The following is a 19,967-nucleotide window of genomic DNA, read 5'->3' on the forward strand; positions in this document are numbered from 1 at the left end:
AATCGAATGGCAATCTCTTGCGTCTGGTTATTCCAGTCGACACCGATAGTACTTATTGCGCATGCTCTTCAAATAAGAATATAGTGTCACCGTTTGACAGGACTTGTGGAATATGTCTATCCTCGTTCTTCGAGTCCCTTGTTACAAATGGCACAAGAACGTATTATGGTACACGAATGTACCAATGGTAAAATGTTTATTTTGTCTTAAATATTGGATATCAGAAGCCCATCTTTTCCCGGTAAGATCACAACACCAATGTTGATTTAAATTGACAAATAATTCGTGTTTTGTCGAAGACTTTGGATAATATTTAGTTGGAGACTTAGCTATTTTAATTAAGAGGCTACCATTTGATGACCACAAAGTACGATTAGGAATATAGAATTCTAATAGGTTGCACAAATAAAAAGGTGCCATGTGATTAAGACATTTAAACGTTAATAAAGTATTTTAAAATGGATTCTAAAACGAATAGGGGGTCAGTGTAAATGGTAGAAAACCGGAGTAATGTGGTCATTAAAAGTAGTTCTACTTATTAGTCTGGCAGCAATATTCTGCACCTTTTGAAATTTATCTATCAATCTCAACCTGCTGGGAAGGCCAATTAAAAGAGAGTTTCAGTTATCAAGTCTAGACGTGACCATTGAATGAATTAAAATCCTCGGTTTTTATCAGCGTTCAGTTTCAAAAAGTTATTGGACATCCATGTCTGAAGTTCAAATATACATAATTTGATCTGGGTCTTGGTTACAGCTGCACCATTTGACGGTTTAAATAGGTATAATTGTGTGTCGGCAGCCTTGTGACGAAATTCCACACTAGATTGCCCAGAATGGAAGTGTACAAACTAAACAGCATGGGCCCTAACACTGATCCTTGCGGAACTCCATACTCAAGAGTAGTAACATCGGACGAGCGACCATTGGCAGACACCACTCTCTACAATACCAAAACGTGGAGACAGGCATTTCAAGAGAATGCTGTAATCGACAGTGTCAAACACTGCTGACAAATACAACAGTATAAGGATGACACATTTCTGAGCGTCGATGGATAACACGCTGTCATTTTATCCGAAGTAGAGCGGTTTCTGTACTATTATACCTCCTGTGGGCTTTTCTAGACATTCTGGTGTCAAAATTAATGGGCTGAGCCAGACATTCATATATGCAGTCTAAGTCAGTGCCCCACCCCACCCAAACCCACAAGCATAGGATTGAAGCCACCCCACTTGAACCCTATTATGAGACCTTATGATCAACAGCGTTGACTTCGAAGATGTATGTCTGGATTCTACAGACTAGAATGTGTACTTTCAGAAGTCTGTAATTAAAAAATATAAACCATCAAAATCTGACATAAAACAGGCAACAATGAAACTAAACTTAATATTTAACAACATATTTATTGCTTGAAAACAATCTTAGAAACAAACAGTAAGATATTAAGTTGAATACACATATTAACAAGCAGTTGTCATACAAGATACCCCATTATTTTGCAAACTTTATATTTTACAAAACAATCTTAGAAACAAATAGTATACAAACTCTAAGATAAAGTTAAATGAACATATTAACAAGTGGTTGTCATACAAGATAACAAGAGACGACCACATTTTGCAAGAGATGGAAAGAGAACAAACTAAAATAGCAATTATGGCACATTTAGGGCCATGATATATGCATCAATATCAAAAGAAACAAGTTTCATCAAAATTGGATAAAAATTAAAATTGTAGAAGTTTAACTAATTTGTAACAAAGATTCAATAATAACGAATTTTCCTTCTTCAGCTGTTTAAATATTGAAAGCCATACAGAACATGTAAAAACGTTTTTTTCTTCAGATAAAATGTCTGTTTTCAGTGATTTACAATCCATCATCACATTTGCAAACAGGTGTTGCAATGTCTGATGGCAGCAGGACACAGATTACGAGCTTATTCCATCCACGCCAGGGACTTATAATCCTATATTTACCATCAGACATTGCCACTGAAAAGATTATAATAAATGAAAAAAATAAACTACAGACAACTCTGTAGAGCTTTTAAACGAAAAATAGAATAAGCATTTGCCATGCAAGATACGCCCACATTTTGCAAGCTTATTCGTACAATAAGGGGCCATAATCCAGGAAGTTACGGTCCGATATGTGCGAATATCCACAGGAACCTAGATCTTTGAGATATTAACATATTTTAAGTTTCATCAAAATCAGTTAAGGATCGTCCATTTTGTGCGTCAGTTTCGGTTACATTTTTATGAAGTCAACCATCATAAGGGTGTAACGATGATATATTCAAACGTTTTTTTTTAATTGGATAAAAATTGTGAACTCTAGAGAGACCACAAGCAAAAAATGAGATTTTTCGTATAATCAGGGGCCATAATTCAGGAAGTAACATTCCGATATGTGCAAATATCGAAAGGAACCAAGATGTTTGAGATATAAACATGCATTTCAAGTTTCATCAAAATCAATGGAAATTGTCACCTCTAGAGTGTCCACAAGCTAAAAACGTGATTTTTCTTACTATCAGGGGCCATAATCCATGAAGTTATGGTCAGATATATGACAATATCAAAAGGAACCAAGATCTATGGGGGATAGACCTATATTTCAAGTTTCGTCAAAATTGTGACCTGTAGAGTTTCCACAAACAAATTGTGGATGGACGGACAGGGGCAACGACTATCTAAATTTCAAGTTGTGGACGGACGGACTGGGGCGCGGACAATTATAAGCCCACATGAAAATGTACGAAAATGATTAAATCCGAGAAATTTCTAATAAGCAAGAGGCACAACTACTATTACAGGTTGATGTTTGTATGAATTTCATCGATGAATCATTTTAGTCTCCTGAATTGATTTTAAATTTTTATTTGCTCTCATTCGAAATTCTTTTCTTTCATTGAACAATTTTGATCTTATTTTTTGGTATTTCTTATCTGTGTTAACAACTGCAAACACAGATTATGTTGCTGTTTCTTTATAAATGACAGTATTTCCATCTTGCCTAAAAGACAAAAAAAAAAAAGAAGATAGTAATGCATTAAAGTTCAGGTTAATTAAAAGGAACCTTAGATCATTTGGGTTTAAAGACAGGTAATCGACTTTAGGCAACTTTACTTAGAATTATCTTTGCAAACTTTGAGATTGTATTCAAAACTATGTTATTTAGTTTTAAAGGAGCTAAATCTATTTCAGGCGAGATCAAACACTAGAACACAGGTTTGATCATGTGAAATCTGAAACCTGTCAATTACATGTATTGCCAATATAACACTGCATACCTAATTTCGTTAACAAGTGGTTGCCATGCAAGATACGCCAACATTTTGCAAGAGATGGCCAGAGAAGAAGCTAGAAAAACAAAAAAGTGGCCATAATCCAGGATGTTATGGATCGATATGCATCAATATCAAAAGGAACCGAGATCTTTGGAATATAAACATACTTTTTAAACTTCATCAAAATTGGATAAAAATTGTGATCACTAGAGTGTCGACAATCTAATGATATACAATTTTGTATACAATCAGGGACCACAATCCATGATGCTACAATCTGATAAATGCCAATATTGAAAGGAATTGAGATCTTTGGGAGATATACCTATCTTCTTTCGAGAGTATCTTCAACCTTGGTATTACATACTTTTACACTATTTGAGTATGAGGAGCGGGAGTTTCAGATAGATTTACGAACTTTGAACGCTACCGTCATTAGGATAAAAATTCTGACCTCTAGCTTAAAACATACAATCAGGGGCCACAATCCACAAAATTAAGGTCAGATATGTGCAAATATCGAAAGGAACTGAGATTGTTGTGATATAAACATATATTTTAAGTTTCATCAAAAGGAAAAAAGATCTTTTGGTTATAAACAATTGTTTTAAGTTTCATCGAAATTGGATGAAAATTGTGACCTCTAAAGTGTTCACAAGCTAAAAGCATGATTTTACGAACAATCAGGGGCCATAATTAATAAATTTATGGTTTGATATATACCAATATTGAAAGAAACCAAGAAATATTTGGGAGATAAAACTATATTCTAAGTTTTGTCAAAATCGAATCAAAATTGTGACATGTAGACTGTACACAAACAAAATGTGGACGGACAGGGGCGATAACATTATGTGGACGTAAGGATCATCTGACTCTTCATAAATTACATGATAACTCACCTCTACCAATATTTTCAAGTATCCTGCCCATTAATTTTACATGGGTAACTCCTGGAGGACACTGATAATTTTCTTTATTGATATTTTTTGAATAGCCCATGTGTTCTAAAAATAATGACTCTTCTCTTTCATTCATGTCCAAACTCTGTATCTCATTTTCGTGGCCGTAATTGTAGAAGATAGATGTACTTGTGTACACACTTCCTTTATCGCATGCCATCCAGAGCAGTGGGAATTTTGTGTTTTTGTGGCAAATATAAACTTGTTCGAATCTTTGATTCCAAAGACAGAACGAAAGTCTTATAAGAGTTTAATTCCAGGTATTAGGTCCTGGGGTATCAAAACCGGTACATATTTCCTGCCTTTCCCATATATGTATGCAAGCCTATACTGGCCTACAAGAAATTTTTCAGCCGGGTCATTAATTTTGTCAATTGAAGACTTGGGGAGCCAACTGTCCGATAAAGCAGCAGTGAATTCATCAATAAGCATTCTGGATGGTTTTTCCCCGCGCCTTGTATTATATAAAGTCAATCTTGTTCTCAACCATGTATAGTTCACTATATCAAAATCTTCATAGAAGATTGTTGGCATGCTTATCTGGCTTCTGATAATGTTTCTGCAGATTTGGACTTGTATGCAATTTTAAACATTTCTAATTCCTTGTACTTCTCATCTTGCATCGTTTCAGAAAAATAACCAGCCAAGCGCTTTATTGTTCTCATAATCACTGCATCTCCAAATAATTTCAAACCATGTTTTTCTTTTTTTCCATCATCAGTCATCGACACTATCTGCAGAGCTTCACGCAATTCTTCTAAATGCTGACGCCGAAACATTGATTCCATAGTGCATGAATCATCAGTTGTACACACCGATTTAAAAACTAGAAATATTCGAGCCAAGAGTCTCATTTCAATCATAACTACCTTACTAACCTCATCTGTCTTTCCAACTTCATGTCTACGTAAATTAAAGTGTTTATATCCAACTTGTTTAATCAATGGATCAGTCCGACACAGAGCACCAATTTCATCATCTCTGAATCTGTTTAATAATGAATTAAATTCCTTATCGTGAAGAAGCTTGTCTTGGGTCTTTTCCATAAGCCTTGGCTTTAGAGGTGTATTAGATGAATTTCTAACACACTTATGCTTCCAAAAGAATTTACTTGAAAAAAAACTCTTGCACTCGAAACAAACACGAAGGTTATCTTTGTGTTTTGATCTTCGCTCCCTCATGTTGGAAGGTCTGTCGTGTGCCATCTCTTGGAGATTAAAATGAAATATGCCTTCTCTCCGTTTCTGATCAAAAAACTGGTCTTGAACACTTTTATCATAATTGAGAACATCTTTAACATCATCAACATCTTTGTGCTGTCTTAAAATATGTCGTCTTAATTTTCCCCCTTTAATAATATTCTTGCAATACATACAGTACCGCTCTGGCTTCTAAAATGGAAAAGAAATAATACTGCCATAAGATTTGGCGAATCTGGCATAATCTTAATGGACTGCTAGTATTACAAGAGTGTAACAAGCGGTTGCCATGCAAAATACGCCCCCATTTTGCAAGAGATGAACAGAGACAGAGAAGGAGCTCAAATAAAGAAGAGATTTTTGTGGAGAGAGGGAGAAATGAGGTTTAATGTCCACTCAACACAAACTAGGTCATTTCGGGACTAACACATAGTTTAATTTTATTTCAATAATTCGCTTGTGCGTAGGGGGCTTTAGCAGTGGGAGGATACCGGAGGATCCACCGAAAACCCACGAGGTTGGACAGGCGACCCCACTCCTTGTCACGTACAACCGGGGAATCGAAACCCCGCCAGTTGACTCAATGACAGACCGTATACTATGATACAGCGTGCGCGTGCTAACCATTTGGCCATCCAACCCCCCCAGAAATTTTTGTAAATTTAGGGGTCACAATCCAGAAAATTACTATCCGATATGCGTGAATATCTAAATATTTTAAGTTTTATCAAAATTGAATGAAAATTGTGACCTTGGTATTACATACTTTTACACTATTTGAGTACAAGGAGCGACCATTTTTATTCCAATTTTTACGAAATTCTAACTCAACCATTATTATTGTGTAAGGGTGATATATTTAAACAGTTTTTAAAATTCGATAAAAGTTGTGACCTCTAGAGGGACCACAAACTAAAAACTTGATTTTTGTACAATCAGGGGCCATAATCCAGGATGTTACGATCCGATGTGCGTGAGTATCGCATGGAACCAAGAACTTTGGGTTGTAAACCTTTATTTCAAGTTTCATCAAAATTTGGATCAAAATTGTGACCTCTAGAGGGTCCATGCGCTAATAGCAAGGCCATTTTGTTAGGCAGTTTTGATCCGATTTTCACGAAATTCGAACTCAATCGTCATAATGGTGTAACATTGATACATTTTAATGGTTTTTGAATCAGATAAAAATCCATGAAGTTGCGGTCTGATATGCGGGAGTATTGTAAGGAACAAAGATCTTTAACATACATTTCAATTATCATCTAAATCGGATAAAAATTGTGACCTCTAGAGTGGCCACAAGCTAAAAATGTGATTTTTTTATACAGTCAGGGGCCATAATCCGATACATTCCAATATTGAACGGAACCAAGATCCTTTGGAAATAAACCTATATTTAAAGTTTCGGCAAATTCGGATAAGAATTGTGACCTGTAGAGTATCCACAAACAAATTGTAGGCGGACAGGGGTGACAATATATTCCAATGGATCTTTGCTTACTATTAAATTTTAGTTTCTAACAAAGTTCTCTGTTGGGACCAATTTAAGAGTAATTAATAGAGGTCAGAATACTGTATGTAAAACTGTAGCAAGGATACAGGCAAACGAATATAATTTACATACCCTAAAGATATTTTTTTTCTTATTAGTAGCAGGTTTTCTGCAAAAGACAACATTCAACATTACAACAGTCATCTTCAGTCAATTTTGGCCATGAATGTTTTGATAGGCCTAGAACTATATTCTACACCAATTCAGTACCTAATTACAAATTGCATACTCTTCAGACAAGAAAATCAGAATTTAAGCATACTCAACCTATTTATCGCAAGTAACATTGAGCATCAGAATTGGTATTCACTGACTATTAAATCTTAGTGTAATCTGCCTTTCAAAAGTTTCAATTTTAGGTTCAATCCCCAAATATTTAAATATAACAATATAAACAAGAGTTGACAATATCATTGCCAAATTAAAGATAGATGTGGAAAATCAGATTAATTAGGGAGAGATAAATGGGGTTTAATGTGCACTCAACAGAAGCCAGGTCATTTTATGACTAACAATAACATATGGTACAATTTTATTTCAATAATTCTCCTGCGCATAGGGGTCTTTAGCAGTGAGAGGAAACCAGAGGACCCAGAGAAAACACACAAGGATAGGCATGCTACCATACTCCTTGTCACGTGCAAGTGTGGGGTCGAAACTACGCCACTTGACTCAGACCTTATGATCTGAAGCACACTAGACACACCTGCCCGACTGCCCCCCCCCCCCAATGGTCACCATGCAAGCAAGATACACCCATATTTTGCAAAAGATGGACAGAGAACAAGCTCAAAAAAAGAAGCGATTTTTCGTAGAATAAGGAGCCATAATCCAGGAAGTTACGATCCGATATGTGTGAATATCTACATGTGAATGTCCACAACCTTGGTATAACATACTTTCACACTATTTGCGTACAACGAGCGACCATTTTGTCAGGCAGTTTTGGTCTGATTTTCACGAAATTCAAACTCAATCATCATTAGGGTGTAACGGTTAAACATTCAAACGTTTTTTTAAATCGCATAAAAATTGTGAACCCTAGAGGGACCACAAGCTAAAAACACAATTTTTCGTTCTACTAAAAGTATTAAGGATAAAATACTTACTTTGATCCAAGGTTTATTACAGGAAAAGGCACTGAAAATACAGACATGTTAAGTAAATAAACTTGTTGGAAAAATGGAGGAAATTGCACCCAAGAAGAGCATGTTTAGAATTATAATGGTGTGATAAATCTGCCAATCGCTAAGATAATGTTTCTCAAATTAATCACTTTAAGATCAACTGGCTAGTAAGTTGTTAACTTGTCATTGGTTAATCTTTTATGCATTGTTCATCTATTGACATGTCAGTTTTAATTACAACATTTACCTTTATACTATTATTTTAAAAGAGATGGGCAGAAAACAAGCTACGGACCCCTTCGTTTTTCGTCCGGTTTGGTGAAACAAAGATATTTTTAAGGTCACCCTAACCATGACTTCAGTTTTAACAGAAAAATATGGGCGTATAAACATGTTTAATAGAAAGAGATACCTTCAGTAGACCTATTAGCATTATTCAAATCTTCGACAAAATCAATAACTGGTTCTGTAATAAAAATTACAAAATAATGAATTGGAATATACAAGCTGTTGCCATGCAAGACACGTCCACATTTTGCAAGATATGGAAGGAAATGAAATTGAATGGGGTTTTAACATCCTACTGTTCTGCTCCTACTTGGCTATTGAAGACGGGCATACACCATACAGTGGCCTACTCTTATTTTGAATCCCAACTGTCAAGGGCTCTTTAACGTGCACGCCCATGTGTACACGGGACCTTTTTTTTTTTTGTCCCATCCAAACGACTATACGTTGTCCCTTGCCCAGCTCTCCGTCCTACACCACTGTCGAGGGGTAACAATGCCGAAAAATCCTGATGACCTTTCTCAGCCAACGCAGGGATCGAACACGGGCCAACGTCCATCCCACTGAGCCAATGTGGCTCCTCAGATATGGAAGGACACTTGGAAATTAGATAGAGCTCATCTTCTCATTGTCCAATGCTTTACATCAAATTTCTAAACAAGTGGCTGCCATGCACTTTGCAAGAGATGGCCATAAAACAAGCTATTTAACAAGCCAACAGCGAGGCTGATGTCGCGGAATTCAAAGTCAACCACTATTAGGGTGTAACGGTGATATATTTAAACCTTTTTTTTAAATTGGATAAAACATGTGACTTCTAGAGGTTCCACAAGCCAAAAACACTATTTTTCCAACAATCAGGGACCATAATCTAAGAACTTATGTTCCGAAATGCTCAAATATCGAAAAGATCCAAGATCTTTGGGTTATAAACATAATCAAAATCGGATAAAAATTGACCTCTAGAGTGTTCACAAACAAATTGTGACCAGGCGTACAGGGACAACGGCATAATACGTTCACAAAAAATTAGTATAACTTGCCAAGCAACTAACAATTGACTACAATGATGGAATTTAAATTTAAAAGAAAGAAATTAGCATAGTTAGTATGATTTATCTTTACATGAGACTAATAAAAGTTTGGCTGGAAAATCATACTTTTATTATTACCTGGTACAAATACAGGTTGTTCTGAACAAGCAGCGCTGATTGAATCTGAAAACTGATCATCTGATGCTGAAAATGAAATGAGAAATTAATCACGATAAAGAATTTGATGAAATTCTAACGGGTGTGTAGCTAGACCCATTATAATATATAGGCACAAGGTAGATAAACCTGTGTAGCAAATTTTAATATTATGTAAGAAATAAATATAGAGCTGGTTGTTCTCGCTATAATATTTCAAAAAAAGACAATGCAAAATGAATATATTAAAAAATTTCATCCAAATTACTTTAATTTGAGCCAAGTTATCAATGATTGTAGTTTTGACAAGATGTGTGCATTGATCCAACCACCCTACAGGTCATTCGGGTATTAGCCTCTCTTCTCCATTTTTAAATTAAATCATTGAATGGCCGAACTGTTCTAATCTACTTAAAATCAGAGCCATTCGATGGCATAGAGAGTTGATTATGGCCTTGTCATGTTAATAAATGTCTAATTAATAATTTATATAACATTAAATGCCCAAAGAAAGACCTGCAATGGGCAGATTTAGCTTTCATATACTAAACAGCAAAAAAAAACGTCCGTACGATTTCAAAATCAGAGAGGCACTGTACATGGAGATGGCACCTGGAACCACACTCTCTGAAAAGCCTAGCGCAATCCATCGACTGTGTTTGGTCTTGGTACGACATTATTAAGTCTCCTCTGAATTTCATCCCAAAGATGTTCAATCAGGTTTAAGTCCGGACTAAGGGCTGGGCAGTGCATAACGTTGACACCGTTCTGCTGTAAAAAGTCCCGAGTAACACTGGCGGTGTGGGCATGGGAGTTGTCATGCTGGAAAACGTTGTTTCGATAACGTGCGAAATGTGGTATGACATGGGGTATGAGAGCTTGATAAATAACTAAACAATAACTAAAGCTGTATTATCTTTTAAATAAAAAAACAAATCACACCAGTTACAGTTTTTCTGTCTTTAATTTTCAAAAATCCTTTTTTCAAAGATCAAAAGAACAATGTATTGTATGTCATACTTTGTCTGCAAGATTAACAAGAGCATCGCTACCACTACAATACATGTCCACATTCCTGCTTTGATTGATATGTTACTTTACTATACTTCAATAGTAAATAGCCACACTATCACAAATATGACATGTGAAAGTATTTTGCTTTGCATGCAAAATAATGTTCCTCTGGCGCTCAGTAAAGACAGCATGACAAGACTTGGAACATGAAGTAAGAATTTTACATAAAGAATATGTGATATAGTATGCATAATCTCACCATTTTCTTTATCATCAGAAAATTTTCGTTTAACACCACGTAAAGCAGGGAAATCCTGTTCTATAACAAAGTCTGAGCTATCACTGTCCTCTTCAAAGTCTGAGCTATCACTGTCCTCTTCAATGAATGTGTTATCACCTGCAATAGTTAAATGAAGGTAGTTAAATAGTTCACACTAAAAATATTTCAGCTGAGCAACAATATATTTACAGTAAGCGTTATTCTTAATATTTTCTAAAGCTTCCCATCACAGAAAAGCAGCTTAATTCCCTCAAAATATGACTACAGTAGAATCTGAATGAGCAGCCACTCCTATTCAGCGACATCTCCTTATAAGCGGTCACGATAAATTCCCCCCGTGGAAATTCTGTTGTTTTATCTCTTTATTCAACGGTCACTCCTCTAACGCGGCCAGCGGTCACTATTTTACTAATAAATTCAACAAAACATCGCCCATTCAACGGCCATTGTTGAATGATACCATCTTGTCGTTCTTTGTAACACCCCCGCTAATCCCGTGAGTAGTAGTTAATTAACTGGACCCCCACTGATCAGGTAAAAAGAAATGTAAACATAACAATCAACCCGGGATTATCTGTTGATTAATCTTTTGTTTTATTTAACGACTAACCTGATCATTGTTTTCACGCGTAACGACACATTATTTGATACTGATTGAATAAAATAAAAGTACCGAGTTTTGTCACGATCATCTAGTATCTCTCTTAGCGCCTCCTATAATATTACATACAGAGTTACACCCCCTGTAAATAGGTGATAAAATTAGCGATGTTTTTTGTTCATGTGCTTTTTTGATAAAATAAAATGAATTCATCGATTTTCTTCACAAAAATGGATAAATATTATCGAATGCATCACAATGGTAGACAGTAGTATCGAAGGTTGGTACAAAATGACAAGTTTACAGAAGTTATGTCCGAGATTTGAGTAAAGAATTTTCGGCCGGCGCAAGATTCAGCGACGGCCAAATTTACCGCTTCCAATGCATCCAAGCGTAATATTTAATTTATGTCGGCACAAAAAGCAACGAGATTTTATTAAGAGGCCACTCCCGTTAAGTTATGTCCGAGATTTGAGTAAAGAATTTTCGTTCAGCGCAAGATTCAGCGACGGCCAAATTTACCGCTTCCAATGCATCCAAGCGAAATATTTAATTTATGTCGGCACAAAAAGCAACGAGATTTTATTAAGAGGCCACTCCCGTTAAGCGGTCAGTTGTGAAAATTCCCTTGGGTGGCTGCTTAATGCAGATTCTACTGTACATGGTTAATACGGAGTATATCTTGTTCAGATTTCAAATTTAATCAATAATTCCCTTGGCTAGTGGAGTGATAGAGGAAACCTTCTTGGGTCAAACATGAAAAAGTGGTTTCTTTTCATTGTGAGATGTGATGCTCACTTTTAGAGAGGAGTAATTAATGTCCTCATAGTTACACAAAGTGAAGGTCTCAGACCCACATGTCTCGACTGTGACAGTGTTTTAGTCTCTCTCTGAATTAACACAGAGAGTAGGAGTTATGTTTAATAAAAATTCATGACTGAATAATCGTGGTCTATGAACATACTGCACGTATCTTTAATATCATAAGGACATAATAATTCAGCCATGAAAAACTGAAAGAGAAAATAAAAGATATTTGAAAAATATAAAATAAATGGTGGAGAGTTCTCTCTCTCTATCAACTTACCTGAAGAACAGTCTGCTTCCATTTCCTCTGTAGTCTCTGATCCATCATCAATATTATTTGTGGTTAGTTCTGAAAAAATAAAATACCCATTTTGATAAGATGGAATTGGTAATGGAGGATGAAATAAGGTATAGCAGATGTCTTCTCTCACACTGTCCTCTCCAGTGCTCTTACAAGACTAAGTCTTCTCGTTTTTGGCGAAAAAGCACCATCACATGTGGTCTGGTGGCCTGCACACATCAAAGCATTTGTTCCATTCTGCACATAAAGACAAGCTATAATTTCCTTCTCGATAATTTCATGGGTTCCTATTCGACTGTATGCAAAAAGAAACGGAGATGTGGAGACAAACAATCATTGGTGCATGCTGAAGTTTCAACAATTATTATCCAATTTCCTAATCGAAGCACACTTAATTGTGGAGGAAAAATCTGGTGGGTTACCAAGACGAAAATTGCTGATAACATTAACAAAACAGCGATATGTTTTATCTATGTGACCTACATGTAAATAAATAATTGTCTATTCAAAAGGTCCACATATGTATTGTAAAATCGCTGTAACCCCTGAGACTATGTTTTTTAAACTTGCTCGGATTGTTTGGGAAGCCATCAGGGAAAACCATATGAAAGTTACACATTAATTCTATGTAAAAAAAACCCCTCAAAAACTTAAATTTGTGGGCACTGTTCCACTAGTCCTAAAATGGAACCCTAATTTCCCAGTGATTTCTAACCGCTGCACAGGTCAGAGTTTGGGGATAGAATTTTCACAACTTGAAGAGATTATTCGACCAGTCATATGGAAGAACGTTAAGAGTTTTTAAGAATTTTTTCAAACTTACTGGAATTGTTTGGAAACGCTATGTTTATAAATGTACAATTAAGATATACCTTTAGATATTCTGTCCAGATTATTAATCTTTTCTAGAAGAATATTTGAAGATGCTTCAGTATCGTGGTGTGTTTCAATATTGTGTTTTAGGTTGATTGAACCACTCAATGCATGTTCTTCAGAATCGTGGAGTGTTTCAATGTTTGGTTTTAAGTTAAATGAATCACTCAATGTTTGTTCTTCAGTATCGTGCGGTGTTTCAGTGTTGTGTTTTAAGTTGATTGAATCTCTTAACGTTTGTTCTTCAGTATCGTGAAGCGTTTCAGTGTTGTGTTTAAAGTTGACTGAATCACTTAATGTTTGTTCTTCAGTATCGTGAAGCGTTTCAGTGTTGTGTTTAAAGTTGACTGAATCACTTAATGTTTGTTCTTCAGTATCGTGAAGCGTTTCAGTGTTGTGTTTAAAGTTGACTGAATCACTTAATGTTTGTTCTTCAGTATCGTGAGGTTTTTCAAAATTGTGTATTAAGTTGATTGAATCACTCAATGTATATTCCTCAGGTTCTAGCTTGGGTAATAAGTTGACTGAACCACTCAATGCATGTTCTTCAGCTTTGTGGAGTGTTTCAATGTTGTGTAATAAGTTGATTGAATCACTCAATGTTTGTTCATCTGTATTATCTGTATTACACGTGGGAATATATGTAAAATCATTAGCAGAATCTGAAAAAAAGAGAATAAATTGTCTTTATATATGCTATTTGTTGATTAGTCAAAAATGAAAGTCACTCTGATTGTTTCGAATATTTAGTAGCGATGGAATTGGTCATACAACAGGTTCTGGACAGCCTCTGTTACCAAAATGAGCAGGGCCCGTGAGAGGTGTGATGGCTTGGACACTTGTCCAGGGCCCCGGGTCCTATAGGAGCCCGGAGGTAGGTTGAGTAATGTTTTAAAACAAGCCAACAGTGAGTTTGATGTCCCCCACCCAAATCCCAAAATAAATAGATGACATATATCAATTTATCGCACATTTATTTCTTTCAAAAGTATTGAGCAACCAAATTGATTATCAACTATACACTAAGTTTCATCACTATCAGATAGAATCAATGTTATCTTGTCCTAAAGCATCGACCAATGAAATTGCTTAGCTCCTGTTTAGCTTTAGCTCGAAATGTTAATAATTGAACTCAGTCAAGACATTCAATAATGAACATCTACATCAAGTTTAAACATTCTCCCTCAATTAAAAGCAGTTGTTATGTTCCAAAGTCTTGACCAATCAAATTGCTTATCGCTTCTTAGCCTAAGCAGAAAATTCTAATCATCGAACTTAGTCAAGGTAATGATATAATGAATCTACACTCGGAGTTTCATCACTCTCACTTAATTATAACCAAAGTTATTGTGCCCCAAAGCATCCACCAATCGGATTGCTTATCTCTGCTAACTGTTAGCAGACAATGTTTATTATCAAAGTAGATCAAGGCATTCACCTAATGAACGCCTACACCAAGTTTGAACATTCTACCTCAATTAGGAGAGTTATTGTGTTCCAAAGTCTCGACCAATCACATTGCTTATCGCTCTGCTTACCCTTAGCAGAAAGTGCTCATTATCGAACTTAGGCTAGGTATTGATGTGATAAAACTATACACCTAGTGTCCTCACTCTCACTTAATTAGAACTAAAGTTATCGTGTCCCAAAGCATCAACCAATCAAATTGCTTAGCTCCGCTTACCCCAAGCAGAAAATGCTCATCTTCAAACTCTATCAACAGAGGCGGATTTAATGGGGGGCGCGAGGGGCGTGCGCCCCCCCAATTTTCGACAGTGCCCTTTTTTACTGCTGAAAGTGCCTTTTCTCAGACTCAAATATATCCGTTCCCAACCCGTTGTAGGGATCCCAAATGACTCAAACCATCGACTCAAACACACCAGTCTGGGAAATAGCTCTTGGAATGGCTACAGATGCAAGGAAATGATGGATAATTTTCTTGGGCCCCCCCCCCCCTCAGTGGCGTGCCCCGTCTCCGCGGTCAATGCCTTCATTTTGCAGCGCCCCCCCTTTTCAAAATTCCTAGATCCGCCCCTGATCAAGGCATTCACCTAATAAACACCTACGACAAGTGTGAACATTTCGTTGAATTAGAATGAGAGTTATTGTGTTCCAAAGTCTTGACAAATCAAGCTGCTTATCACTCTGCTTACCTTGAGCAGAGAATGCTCATTATTGAACTTAGTCAAGGTATTAATGTAATGAAACTATGCACCAAGTTTCATCACACTCACTTAATTAGAACTAATGTTATCATGTCCCAAAGCATCAACCAATCAAATTGCTTGTCTCTGCTTAAACTAAGCAGAAAATGCTCATCTTCAATCTCCATCAAGGCATTGACCTAAAAGACCTTCACCAAGTTAGAACATTCTAGCTCAATTAGAGGGAGAGTTATTGTGTCCCAAAAAGTGTGACGGATAGACAGACAGACGGACGAACCCATTTTAATAGCCCCCACTTTTTTTGGAAAGGTTAAGTTTTTTGGGAAAAATTGGTGAATTAAAAACTATACATGTAAGCCACCTGCTCCTGCCCCGGCGCCCATTTGAGGCTATCGCCACCATCAGGGTATCCGGGCCCCAGAAGGTAATCAGGTCCTAGTCCAGGCGTGAAGAAAGCTATAATGATGGTGAGCGCACCAGTGTCACACTTTGCCGCCAGTGATCATGCACGCGGCTATCGATCGCTCTAGCTGCTTAGTATCTGATCATTAAAAAAGAAATGGGAAGCGAAACATTTATTTCGTCTTCATTTCATTAGGCGCTTGAAATCTGAATGTTTTATGATATTTATCCAATTGCTGACCTTTTTCCGACCAATGTGTTTTAGCAAAGTGAACTCAGTTACCCCAGATATACGCCAAAATGAGGTCATGTATCTTGCAAAAAATTTCGAGACACCCAGCTCCCCCTCGCCGAGCTGCTTGTCCCATGGCCTGGAGGGCCCTGTTGCGGACTCTGGAAATGAGTAGAATATGTCATAAATTATAAGCTGTTCAAACTTTTCCAAAGAAAAACATTTGACAGATGTATAATAAATTAATCTCACTTGATTTGACAAATGATATAGCATCTTCCCCCATTAGCTTTAAAAGTGGTTTCAATCTGACAGTACACAAACTTACAGCTAAATTTGGAACAGTTACCTACCAGAAGTCTGGATTGTTTCTGTTTTGAATTCCTTGTTATATTGTAATATTGGATCTTCTGATTTTGCAAATTCAACAACCGTTGAGTTATTATCGTGCGATTTGTTAGGTTCAAATTTTACTGAATAACATCGTGATTTTGCTCTCGTGACAGGTGTATACGGCACATCTTCGATAGATCCAGACATGCTTTCCTTAGACGACGACCACGAAGATGAACCTGGGGAATTTTGCTTGGTTACCACAGACAGATCCCACGATTCTTTGTTATCGTTTTGGTTCGATGGAGACGGGTTTACAATTGACAATGAATTCCAAATATTTCCATATTGTGTTGGAGTCCATATATTTGCTTCATCTGGCAGAGACAAATTATGGGTAGTTTCGTTTGTTAATGGGGATGAATTACACACATTTTTATTGTTAGCTATCGAGGGTGAACTACATGTGTTTATTGATGGTAAAGAAATGCATGTTTTTGCTGTCTCTAAATTCAAGATAGTTTCTGCATTTGACTTTTTTGGTTGATTTTCCTTCAATGTACAAGGTTTTTCCTTAGTCGATACTGAAAAGTGTCCTGCGGTTTCCTCCTTTAATAATACTGGCATGCATATATCTTCATCCGTTGAACTGCATTCTTGAAAATGTGCATCGACATCGCTTTTCAAATTGTTAATAACTGTTCTATTGCTACTTTCTGTTTGGGATTGTGCTTGAAAACTGTTACTGGTAAACAAAGTCTCACAAGAATCTGTCTTCGACACCACCTCGTTCAAAAAACAGTTGAATTTCGCAGAACAGTCTACTTTGATATAGATATGACCTATAACCTCTAAATTCTGGGTAAAGGGAACATGACCTTGACAGAGAACTTGGAGGTTTTTAACCAAATAATTCATAAACTCTGTTGTGTTGAAATGGTGACCATCGTTTATTTCGTCCATGTTATCTCCAATCATCCTGGAAAAGTAAAAAGGTGTTGCTGACAAAAGAAAACATTTAAGCAAAATATCTGTTAATGTGTTATATTAGCCAATTCATACGGACCCCATCTCTGTCAAAAGGTAGCCTACGGTACTTTAAAAATGACGCGACCGGCCGTACCACATGATAAAGCACGGTCGGGATAGTTCAAAGATGGCTGACAAAACTGACATGTGAGAAGATTGGACTGAAAAAATATCATATAATTGCTGATTGCTGTTGCGTTATTTACACCTTGGACGGTGTAATGGGTCCATGTTAACACCTGAAAGTTAGTGTATGAGTGTTGGAGTACCGGTACAGATGTTAACAACTTTGATTTTTTTCCATGTTGATGAATTTGACAGATTAGGATCTTATTCGAATATATAAAGGCCCACAACAAAAAACTGCTTGGAATGATCTTTGGTGACATAAATCCAATGAAAAGTTTTCTGATATGTAAGCTACTTTAAGCTTGCTTTCACATCGCAGTATGGAAAATTAACCAGTCATTAAAATACATGAGTTAATAGGAGAAAATATAGCGGGCAGAACAACTGACATGGTCGCCACCATATTGAATAGTCAATGGTCAGGGTCATTTGCGTTTGGTTCAGACTGTAGTCGTGACCATAGTCTACATCCAAAGGTCGCCCTGGTCGTCCGAGCAGTCAACAAGGGTTGTCAAATATTTTTTCTTAATAAGTAATGGAATCATTTACAAGACACTAAAATCTGATTATGAGTAACAATCCAATAAGTAATTATCAGAAATCATTAGAATTTGTTTTGATTCTATTTCTCATGAGCTTAAACACTGTATAAATTTATATTAACTTTAGCCTCTAGAACAATCACAAGATTTCTCAAGTGAAGAAGTGTATAAATTTAAAGTCAATCGAATATTAACTTTAGCCTTTAGCTAGAGCCTCCACAAAATATTTCAAAGTGGTGAAGGGCAAAAACTCTGGCAGTAATTATGGGAAATCGTTGAAAATCAATAATAGTGAATAGTTTGAGAACGTAAATCACAAAATTAGAATTCATTGGCCTTATCGTAACTTACACCATGACCATAACAAAACGATCAATGTTTAAACCTTGCTCTTCTTATTTCTCACTAACCGTGCACGCACAAGCCGGCATTAACTTACCTTTCAGTTATGCCAATATCTCGCGGTATGGTGAGTTTATTCATACAGACGATGAAAGTAAATAATATATTTTACACAGCCACCGAAAACGCTGAAGGCTCAGGATGACTGACCGAAAAGCAGTCATTAGCAGATTGTGTGGAGAATTATAACGGATTGACTACGGGGTTTGGAACCGTCTTAAGACCAAACGTTGTAAAAGTAGCTAACGGTTCATTATCGGACATACCGGCATAGGCCTGGGGACGCAAAAAGGAAAGAATAAACAGTAAAAAAATAGTTATATAAATAGCCACGCGCACAGCAACCGAAATTAAAGTTTTATTTCGGTGCGCGTTACTATTTAGACGCACCGGTAAGACTTTCACAGGGGCTGTAAAAAGGACAGAATAAACAGTACAAAATCCTTACGCGATCTCCGTTATTTTTTAAATCCTTATTCACACACTAAAAGTTCGGTACAGCGGCCATCCTGATAAACCTTTTGATTGGAATAGGGAATAAGCCAATTGCATGATGATCAAAATCATAGTATTGGACAAAACAGTCAGTACATCGCGGAGACCCCTCTTCTATCTGTTTTCAATGTGTGCTGATCACAAACTAGTACAATACCTAATTAGGCTATTAAATTTTTTATTTAAAGGGCTAATCCCGATATTTATTGGAGAATAAAACTGCTTAATTTTATGTTAAAATCCCTTAAAATCCTCTAGCTAAGGGCCGAGCAACTAACTCAATATTTGTGATAAGTTTTCAAACAACTTAAACCCGTCAGTCTTCATATGGGAATGGAGACCGGTGTCCCAAGCTGTATTATGCGGTGTCTGGATAAAACCAGACTTTTATTTTATAAAAATAATGTGTAGGTGAAATTTATCAGGTCACCAAACGAAAAAACTGCCCCGAAATCTTAAAAGGGTTACGTGTCCGGATAAGCAGTTTTGACGTTCACGTCCAAACGGCTCAATATTTTGGGCTGGAATTTCGAGAGAAGGTAAATACACCATTCGTCTATATTTTGGCGCTTAAATTTCATACGTACTCTGACTTTTATTTTTGAGACTCTCTTGAAATCGGGATAGTCCCTTTAAATTGTTTCTGATAAGTATTAACAAATTTATTAACTATATGAAATAAACAATGGTCCTCACAATAGTTATTTCATTTCTCTATCACGATTCTCGATAATAAAACCAAAG

The 19,967-nt window shown here is 36.4% G+C and overlaps 1 protein-coding gene across 1 annotated transcript; it reads right to left on the reverse strand.

Moving 5' to 3' along the window:
• Nucleotides 1-4,659: 4,659 nt before the first annotated feature.
• On the reverse strand, nt 4,660-18,890 carry LOC126815665 (dentin sialophosphoprotein). The gene is made up of 10 exons (XM_050541521.2): nt 18,766-18,890; nt 16,647-17,605; nt 13,494-14,156; nt 12,601-12,669; nt 10,892-11,029; nt 9,601-9,666; nt 8,553-8,606; nt 8,123-8,153; nt 7,086-7,122; nt 4,660-5,653 (listed from the first exon to the last, which is right to left on the reverse strand). The coding sequence occupies exons 1-10, from the start codon at nt 18,807-18,809 to the stop codon at nt 4,799-4,801; spliced, it is 2,916 nt and encodes a 971-aa protein (XP_050397478.1). The 5' UTR covers nt 18,810-18,890; the 3' UTR covers nt 4,660-4,798.
• Nucleotides 18,891-19,967: the final 1,077 nt, after the last annotated feature.

This window comes from Patella vulgata, chromosome 1, assembly GCF_932274485.2.
Source record: "Patella vulgata chromosome 1, xgPatVulg1.2, whole genome shotgun sequence".
NCBI lineage: Eukaryota > Metazoa > Mollusca > Gastropoda > Patellidae > Patella > Patella vulgata.

Excerpts from the sequence above, each read along its gene's own strand:
- LOC126815665 (XM_050541521.2), bottom strand. The coding sequence starts at position 18,809 with ATGAATAAACTCACCATACCGCGAGATATTGGCATAACTGAAAG. Across the intron at positions 17,606-18,765 it reads GATATTGGCATAACTGAAAG|GATGATTGGAGATAACATGG; the intron begins GTAAGTTAATGC and ends TTACTTTTCCAG. Across the intron at positions 12,670-13,493 it reads TCTGGACAGAATATCTAAAG|AACTAACCACAAATAATATT; the intron begins GTATATCTTAAT and ends TTATTTTTTCAG.